The sequence below is a fragment of the Camelus bactrianus genome, chromosome 25 (genome assembly GCF_048773025.1).
Source record: "Camelus bactrianus isolate YW-2024 breed Bactrian camel chromosome 25, ASM4877302v1, whole genome shotgun sequence".
Taxonomy (NCBI): Eukaryota; Metazoa; Chordata; class Mammalia; order Artiodactyla; family Camelidae; genus Camelus; species Camelus bactrianus.
The window spans coordinates 38,841,889-38,851,075 of record NC_133563.1 but is presented as its reverse complement, the minus strand read 5'-3'; the positions used below and the strand labels follow the sequence as shown (position 1 = coordinate 38,851,075).

The following is a 9,187-nucleotide window of genomic DNA, read 5'->3' as shown; positions in this document are numbered from 1 at the left end:
CCCCATTGGGCCTCGGGCTGTCGTCACTCTGGTGAGTGCCCAGGGCTGCAGTGTGTGTCCGGCCTCTGTGCAGGCACCAGGCCCCACGCACTCGCGAGCACTCATGTGCTTTCGCACTGTCAGTGCCACCCAGGCTACCACAGGCAGAGCTGCCAGGCTGGCGGGGAGGGCTGGCGCAGGTCCCCCTATGCCCCCACCCTGCTCTCAACCAGTGGGGGCCATCCTGGGATCTGGAGCAGGCACTGGGGTGGGGTGTGCGGGGTGGGGCAGCGGGACCGCCGTCTGTGGGAGGAGCATGCTGGGCCCAGGAGCAGATCGCAGCTTCCTGGGGCTCGTTCTCCCGCAGACCCCCATCAGGAGCCGGCACAGAGAGTCTTCTGTTCCAGAACTCGCGTAGGAAGTTGGAATCGGGAACCTTCTCGCCCACTTATGACCGGAACTGTCCTGCAGCGTGGAGCGGGGGAGGAGCAAGCGGCTGCCCTGGGGGTAGGGGGACAGCGAGGCCTAGGGGCCCCACATGGTGTCAGGCACTTGCATCTCATCCTGCTCTGGGTACGGCCCGCCTGCCGGCCATCCTGGCGGTCCCACCGCGGCTCTGAGTCTCAGCACAGGGCAGGTCTGGACCACTTTCTGCTCGTCTGTGGCACGAGCACCGAGCAGGACCTGCCTTCTGAGGTGAGGGGAAAGACAGCGGAGCGGGCCACGTGGTGAGGGTCTACAGAGAGGCGGGCGTGTGTGCAGCTGCTGGGAGCCTGGGCACTTGGCAGAGGGCAGCTGTTGTCATGCCAGTGTGAATGTCTGTGAGTTTTCCACGTGTGTTTACTGGCCTCATTGTACCAGGTGCTCTTCAAGAGGCGTGATCTGCGGAGGGAGGAGGAGCGCCAACCGCAAGGGAGGGGCCACCTCCAGGGAGTACTGAGCACTTGTCTGTGCACCTCTCCCCACAGGGCGTGTCACCGGGGACCTGTGTCACCAGGGACCTGGGTCCCCAGGGCTCTGACCGGGACCTGCCCCACCTGCACCCTCATCCCCACTGAGCCAGAGCAGCCGAGGGCACATGGCACGGAGCCGGCCCCAGGCTGCATTGACAGTGGGCAGTGTGCTGTGAGGTTGGGACCCTGGGGCCTGGAAGGTCATTGAGGGGCCTGGGGTTGGGGGCCCAGCCCACGGAGACTTTCAAGGTAACGAACCGCCTTCAAGTGAGGGGTCTGTGCAGAGCGTTTTGCAGGGAGTCGGCCAGGAAGGAACTTAAGTGTGGGATGGCGGCCTGGCCCCAAGAGCTTCCTTCCCCAGCCTCCCATTAAATTACTCATGCAGGCAAGTGAGACACCCTCATCAGTAAGTTGTAAAAGCCCATGGAAGTCACTGAGCGAAGAGGGGGGCTTGCACAGGGCAGGCGCCAGCCATCTCTGCACCGGACCATGGGAAGTCGGGTGGGGCCAGCGGGGCTGGGCCGGGCGTGGCAGTGGCCCACTCGGGCAAGTGGGAATGGAGTGGACTGGCTTCAGGATTTTTTGGCTCCGTGGGCCTGCTTGCAGGGTGCCTGTTTGTGCTTCCAGTTGTCCCTTGATAGTTTCAGGAGCTTTATTGTCCTCAGGGACCCTCTGTTTCCTCCTGGGTCAGGGCAGGGACTGCACAGATGCCCCTGCCCGGCTGGCGGGCCTAGAGGAGTGGCAGTGAGAGGAGCCCTCGCACCCGCCCGCAGCCAAGCACTCGGTTGCCAGGTCCCTCCAGTGCCTGTCACACACTTGCGCTGTTCAGAGGAGCCTGCCTTCCATCAAGTCAGCCAGCCGTTTCGTTCCACTGAGTGGAGGTGCAGGCCCTGGGGCCGAGCAGTGATCAGAAGGCACTGCTCTCATTCAGTGGGTTTTTAAACAGCCGCAGCAAGGCCTCAGTAATAAGGACAACGTCCTCTGCCTCGCCATGCACTGGCCTCCTTCCTAGGGGGAGACCCCCGGCCCTGTCCCAGTGCCCAGGGTCACTGCGCCACCCCCACCCTCCTTACTGAAGCCCCCTCGTTGTTACGGGGCTGAGGCCATTGAGGGCCGGGGGCTCAGCCTGGAGGGGGTCAGGGACTGGAGCTCCCATGGGTGCAGGACGGACAGTGCTGGCTCCTCCTCCAGACACTGTCACAGCCACCCGCCCTCACTCCTCCCAAGCCAGGGGTGCTGTGCTGGTGGAGGGTTTTGGGAAGGACACGGGTGTCACAGCCCAGCTCCTGTGTCCCGGCCACTGGCTTCTAAACGGTAGAGATTTTGTTCTCTCTAAATAGCCCACAGGGGCCCTGGTGCAGCTTATTGGTGAGGGAGGCATGCCCGCCACGGGTAAGCATAGCAGGTCTGTGTGTCCTGCTTGCCCGTCATGTGACCCTGAGGCCAGAGGTCAAGTACTGTCCCCATAGCAGCGGCTTTCCAGCACCTTGAGGGGCAGCAGCCCCCAGGATCCACAGTCTGTGGTGTCCAGGCAACTCCAAACAGCAGTGTCCTTTCTCCGACGCCCTTCCGCAGAAAGGTCTGAGAAGCTGGTTCTGCCCCGCGGTGGATTCCGTGACTTGCGGGTGGGCTGGGTCGTGATCTTAACCCTGACAGCGAGGCCCCTCCCCTGGATGGGGTGTCAGTGTGCACGCTGCAGGCGGCGGGTGTGGTTGAGCCAGTCTGGCCCTCGCTGCTGGGGAGAATGGGGCTCTGTGCCTCCAGCTCAGAGCCGGGCTTTCAGAACATGAAGCTGAGACGGACTCATTGTTCAGAACTTGGAAAACTTATTAAAAACAGCATTGAGAGTGAAACGTAGGCCTTCTGCAAGTGATGGCCGGGTAGAGACTTGTTTATTCCACTTGCCTCCCTGAAACTCACTGAAATGGACAAAAAGAATGAAGAGAGGGAACAGGATTTAATCTACCATGAGTCTGAGGGACAGCACAGCGGGAGGAGGCTGTTGGGCAGAGGGGAAGAGGAGCCAGCGCTGCCAGCAGGGTCGGGTTGGGTTGGGTTCCCCCAGCAGAAGATTTTCAGGGGCCCCAGTGGCGACACTTGCTTGGTGGGAGAAGGTCTGTGGTTTGGGTGGGCATTGGTGAGAGAGGAGCTGGAGGAGGGAGGCCCAGCTGCCCCAGCCACACCCTCTCCAAGGGGTAGAGGGGAAGGAGAGGGGATGGCACTCCCTGTGCCAGTGTTGGCCTCTAGCAGTGCCTTGGGCCTGCAACCTGCTTGCTGTGGGGGCTGAGAACCGGCCTCTGCCCTCCTGGGACTCGCCTTGCGGTGAGCTACCTGCGGTCAGGTGGACATCACCCCGGAAGGGCTCCCACAGGCCATGGAGCCACCTTCCCTCCTGCCCCTCGCAGCACGACTGAGACCGAGGCCCCAGTGGTCACTCAGAAACCAGGAGACTCTTGCTGGAACCAGCGGGAAGAAACTGCTGGCCAAGGCCAGGGGTGTTGCTTGCATGGTGCAGGGAGCCTGCCTGAGCAGAGCACAGACGAGGGCCCGGTGCGCCTGGGACTACAGGCTGTCCTGTGCTGCGAGGGGCAGACCGCTCTGTCTTCCATTTAAGTTGAGTTTCTGTCACTTGCAACCCAAAAATGTCCTAATACCAGAAACTCATTTCCAGAGCAGACCCTGTAAAGAAATGTGGCAGAAGAGCATCCTGGAATGACACACTGGGTGGGAGGCCCCTCGCTTAGCCCTGGCCCTTCCCTTATTTTTAGGTGAGCAGTGACCAGGAACCACGTGGGCCCCTCACGTAGACACTGAAGGAGAAGGAGGGAGGGATGAGCACCAACAGCAGGAGAAGAGCAAACCCAGGAAGCGGAGGGAGCACAACACTGAAAATTCATAGAGAGGGGCTCAGAGAAGAGACAGGATGGCAGGAGTTGGGGAGTGAGCTGCGGAGCTGAGGGGTCAAAGACAAAGACGGTGACAAACATGAGCCCCACCCGCAACAGCAAACGAGGGGATGGCTGCTGCTGGGAAAGACTGAGTCTCCCAGGGAAATTCTCAATAAAAATTTGGTAAATCCAATGCAACAATACATAAAAAGGACAGTATATCACAACCAGCTGGTATTTGTCCAAGGAATGGTTTAATGTTAGAAAATTGATCAGAAGGATCCAGCTGTTCTCAAACCAAAAAAAGAAAAGTCATGCGATCATTTCAGTAGACATGGTAAAAATGTTGTACAAAATTCAATACCCATTGCTAATTTTCAAAACTTCAGCAAACTAAGAATTCAAGGAAATTTCCTCAACTAGACAAAGGACATTTATGAAACACCTACAGCTAACATCATGCTCAAGAGTGAAACACTGGCTGCTTCCCCTAGGATCGGGGTGAGGCACTGTCCCCTCTCACTGTCCTGTCCAGCACCTTCATGGCGGTTCCAGCCACTGCAGTGAGGCAAGAAAAAGAAAGAAATCACCCGTATTGGAAAGGGAGAAGCGAAACTATGTTCACGCTTGACGTGGTTGTCTGTGTAGAAATTCTAATGAAACTTGCGAAGTGGGGGGAGCAATTAGAATAAGTGAGTTTAGTAGCACTGTCACAGGTACAAAGACCAATATGCAAAAACATTATGTATTTCTGTACTAGTAACAAACAATTGGAAATTGTTTTATATATTTTTTAGCATCAAAAATATGAAATGCAGGTAAATTTGACTAAATATGTGCAAGATCTCTACACTAAAAACTGCGAAGCGTGGCTGAAGGAAACTGTTGTGACTAATGGAGAGCTGACCAGGTTAGCAGATCGGGGGGCTCAGAATCACTGTGTCTCTTGTTTTCCTCGTGTTAGTGTGTAGACTGGATGCAGGCAGTTTTGTAGAAACTGAGAAGCTGATTCTGAAATTCGTATGAAAATGCAGAGGAACTGGAAGAGTAAAACAACTTCCAAAATGAAGAGTGCAGTTGGAGGGCTAACCCTGCCTGATTTCAGGCCCAGGGCTTTTTGGCCCACCCAGGTGAGGTGTCCGTCCCAGGTGGGAGGAGGCTGTCAGGAGCTGACCCCCAGACACCGAGCGCACCGATGTGTCCGAGGCGGCGGCCTTGCCTCTCCAGATGAGCCAGGGCAGGTGGCTGAAGACCACCGGATGAGCAGGTAGAGGAGGTTGGTTTGAGCTGCTCTCAGGTTAGGGTAGGTACCTTTTAGTTTTTCAAAATTTCACTAACACTGCTGTGTTTTAATTTTTTTGTTTTTGATACTGATGCCGTACAAGAAAGTCAATACTTGTTTCACTTTTTTATTTTCTTTTCTTTAATTGAAGAGTAGTTGATTTACAGTGTTGTGTTAGTTTTTGTTTCCCTTTAAAAAAAATTGCATTCCTAGTAGTCTTTGTGGCTCTGTGAGTGGCAGGAAGGAGAAGACTGGCAGCACTTCCTGCAGGGTAGCACCTTCCAGCTTCTGAGCCGGCTGAGTCAGGCTGGACCTGGGTGCTGAGTCCGTCTGGGCCTTAGCCAGGGTGTCTGATGGGCCTGCAGTGTCTCTTCCCCTTGGGCCCTTGGCCAGCTGTGTCACCACCTCGTGCCCTAAACTGGTTTTCTCTCCCTTCGAGTAGCACAGTTAGGATTGGTGGACCAGCCTCTTCCAGGGGGGCCTTGTCCTGACACCAGCAGGTGGGGACGGGGAGCCCCGGGGATGTGCCTGCTCCGCATTTCTTCGAATGCTTTACTAAAGTGAGGCATGTGCTTGTGGAAGCACTGGCATGGAACTCCGAGAGCGTCTGTCACCAGCACTCGTGCCACAGCAGCTCTGCCCCTGGCCCCACCTGTCCCCACCTGGCATTGAGGGGCTGCTTCTGATTTCTAACAGCAGGGCCTCAGCATGCCGGACCTGGAGCTTCTGTGAGGGAATCGTACTGTGTCTGGCTTCTGCCTCTCACTCCCTGGGAGCTACACCCAGGTTGTTGGGGGTGACCCCTTCCTGCACTTTGAGTGTCCACTGGGGGTGACCCCTCCGTGCACTTTTGAGTGACCCACCAGGGGTGACCCCTGCCTGCACTTTGAGTGTGCATTCTGCTGGGGAGAACACCCGGCTGCTGTGAGCAGTGTGGGAACACTGTGTGCACGTCTTGGTGAACTGACGTGTGTACTCCTGGTGGCCCCCACGATGGCAGTGGCAGCCCTGGATGCAGGGCTGCAGCGTATGTGCAACACAGCAGAGACACGGCCGACCGCGTCACAGTGGGCCACACCGTCTCCCACAGCCCCAGTGGCCCCACACTGCTGCCAGCGTGGGATAGGCTCTTTCCATTTCAGCCACTTTGGGGGCAGGCTAGTACTCCGTTACACTTTCAAGTAGTGTCTCTGTGACAACTCATGAGGCTGAGCATGTTTCTATGTGTTTATTAGCCATTTAGACATTTTTTTTTGTGAGTGTATGTTAAAGTCTTTTGTCCTTTTTTTTTCTTTTTTTTTTTCTTTAGGAATTTTTATGTGTTCTGTAAATGGTCCTTTGTCAGATCACATATGTACGCACACGTATGTATCTTATTGTACATATTCTATGCAGCAAATGCCTCCCACCTTGAATTTGTCTTTTTATTCACAATGGCAAAACAAACACCGATAAACAGAGGTCCTTAATGTTATAGTCCAATATATTGTTTCCTTTGTGGTAAGTGTATTTTGTGTCTGGTTAAGATATCTGCACCTACTGTAAGACCACTAGATTTTTTTCTGCATTTTTCCTAAAAGCCTTACTTTACTTTCAACGTTCAGCTCTGAAGGTTCCTAGGAACTGAGTGTGCTGCACTGGAGGGTGGCGTCAGGGCCTCTTTCTCCTGTACGTGCATCACGTCAGCACAGTGCCTGTCCTCAGTCAGGTAGCCTGCGCGTGCCAACGACCCTCGAGTGTGACCAGTCGGAGGCGTGCCATGTGCTGCTCGCACGTGGACGTGGTAGCGCCAAGTAGGTGGTGTTGCCTGGGTTTGACAGGCAGGGACTCTGCTCTCAAAGGTGGCAGGCGGCTTGCCCAGGGCTGGTGGGCAGGGGGCCTGGGTGCACTGCCCAGGGCTGGCCGGGACTCGGGGACCTGGGAGGCTGGCTCTAGCCTGGGTGTGCCTCAGTCTTGCTGGTGACCTGGGCTGTGAGGGGCTGGGCTGGGCTGTCACTGGTTCCCCAAACCCAAAGGCGTGCTGAGATGTTTTCCAAACTTAACGTGCTTACAGACTTCCGCTCTCTCGCAGGGCAGCACCTTCCTGACTGATGCTGGAGGGGCGTCCCACCCAATGACCTGCTGATGTCCGTCCACCTGGGTCCTCGGGAGAAGGCTGCCATGTCCCAGACACAGGACTACGAATGTGAGAGCCATCATGCTGGCGGGCCGGAGTCTCGGATTCCAGGATCGAGCACCAGGTGAGGCGGAGGTGCCAGGGGACCAGCAAAGCAGGAGGAGCCCTTTCTTCCTTCAGAGGTGTCTCCACTGGTCAGCTGTCCCACCCACTCTCCTGTGCCCGGCACCACTTTCCTTTCCCGAGTGATTGGTGCTCCTTCTGAATTTGGTGTCCCTGTGGAAGCACAGTCCCCAGGTGGTCCCACCTCCTGTGGTGGACGTGCTGCAGAAGGAGGGCTTCTCCTCGGGCCAGGGGACTTGGCTGCCTGGGCTGGACTCCCTGTCCACCGGTGGCCTGGCCCCGCTCCTCACGCCACCGGGCATGGATCCATGCCAAGGCAGAAGCCACAGAAGATCATTTTGATTTTTCTGATTCATAGCTTTCTTTGGGAATAACTCACCAAGTTGCAGGGATAGGAAAGGTGCTCCAAACACTGGGTCCCCTTGCCTGGGTTCCCCTGGTGTCTGTGGTGTGCTGCCCTTCCCTCCACACATGAGCTGTGCTAAGTGTCCTCGGGTGGGCCTCGCGTGTCCGGCCCAGCCTTTGCTGAGTCCCCCAGGTCGGGTCACCGTGGGCACTTGTGCTGCCAGGCTTCGGCCCTTGGGCCGTCGGGGCCTGCTTGGGCAGCAGGTTCCCTGCCGTCCTCTTGTCTCCCGGCCCCTCCAGCACAGCTCACCCAGTGGCTCTCATCTGCACACATCACCTTTACTTTTTGTGACCTGAAAGATTTCCACTTTCTTTCTCTGCCTTTTGTGACACGGACACTTTTTAAGGTAACAGTCGCCTTTGTTACAATAGAGCCCTCAGTTTGATTTGTCTGATGATTTATTAGGAGAGTGCCGGCAGTGGCTGTCTGCGCTTGTCTGCTCTCTCCGGACAGTAGCTGCTTTCCCCACCACCATGCTCCTCCCCAGGTCTGGTGCTTTGACGGTTTCTTACAAGACCCAGGCTTCCCTGGGCGGGTGCAGAATGCCAGCTTCCCAACCACAGCACTGATTCCAGGGCTGCCATCAGCGTCCCACATCCTGTATCCTGCATCCCGCAAGCCGAGCCCCTTCCCTCTTCCTGCTCCCGGGTCCCTTTGTTTTCACCCCGCACTTACTTATTTGGTGCCCATGCTACCCAGGGCGGGCCAGGGGTGCCTGCAGGCTGGCCCCCGTGACTCTGGGAGCCTCCCTCCTGCAGTTCACGGGCTGCATCTTGTTCTGCCCCCTTCCCGTCATCAGCTGTTTGTCTGAGGGGACCTGCTTCCTGAGGGCACACACTGTCTCAGAACCAGAGTAGGGGCTCCGTGTGCTCATGGCTCCTGCAGTGTGTCTGCTTCCTGGCCCTGTAAGCAGACAGACGAGAAGGCGTGTGCTCATGAGCGCACACATGTGGACACAGAGAGAGCACATTAGAGATGCTCATTCACACAGACACCGGCCCCTTCCCAGGGCATCTTCTTGCCGTGTCCCGTTGCAGTCATCCTTTTCCTGCAGGAGAGCCCTGCTCCCAGGAGTGTCATCTGAAAGTGTGTCCAAAATTACTTAAAAATTTGGGGTTTATTTGCACACAGCCCCTGTGCACACTCCACCCAAGAGCAGGAATGGAGTCTATTCCTCTTCACAGGCTGCTTGGATTAGTTTTCTTTTCCCTTCCTGTTGTGGTTTTTATGTTAACTGGAGTGCAGTTGGGTTCATTTGTTTCAGTTTGAGGTTTTTCTCTCTCGCTTTCCAATCATACTGATTCACTTTGTTTTTTAAACATGTAGAATATTAACATGTTTTAAAAGACAAAACTATCCAAAAGGTGCATTCAGAGAAAGACCCCTCAGACCCTCTTGCACCCCTACCCACTTCTTGCAGGTCAGTTTGCAGGTTTACCT

General features: G+C 56.1%; 1 protein-coding gene across 8 annotated transcripts in view; it reads left to right on the top strand.

The window, feature by feature from the left end:
• The first annotated feature begins 284 nt into the window (after nt 1-284).
• ARHGAP39 (Rho GTPase activating protein 39) overlaps nt 285-9,187 on the top strand; it is a 45,186-nt gene continuing 36,283 nt past the window's right edge. For 2 of the 8 annotated variants that reach the window (XR_012502169.1, XM_074352740.1), the window contains exons 1-2: nt 285-675; nt 7,174-7,342. Coding sequence is in view for 7 of the 8 variants with exons in the window: in XM_074352740.1 (XP_074208841.1) it covers nt 7,227-7,342 (116 nt within the window). In the remaining variant the exon portion in view is untranslated. Of the gene's footprint in view, nt 676-719; nt 6,896-7,173; nt 7,343-9,187 lie in introns of those variants that run through there. The other 6 variants (XM_074352734.1, XM_074352739.1, XM_074352737.1 and 3 more) reach the window with 5 other exon arrangements.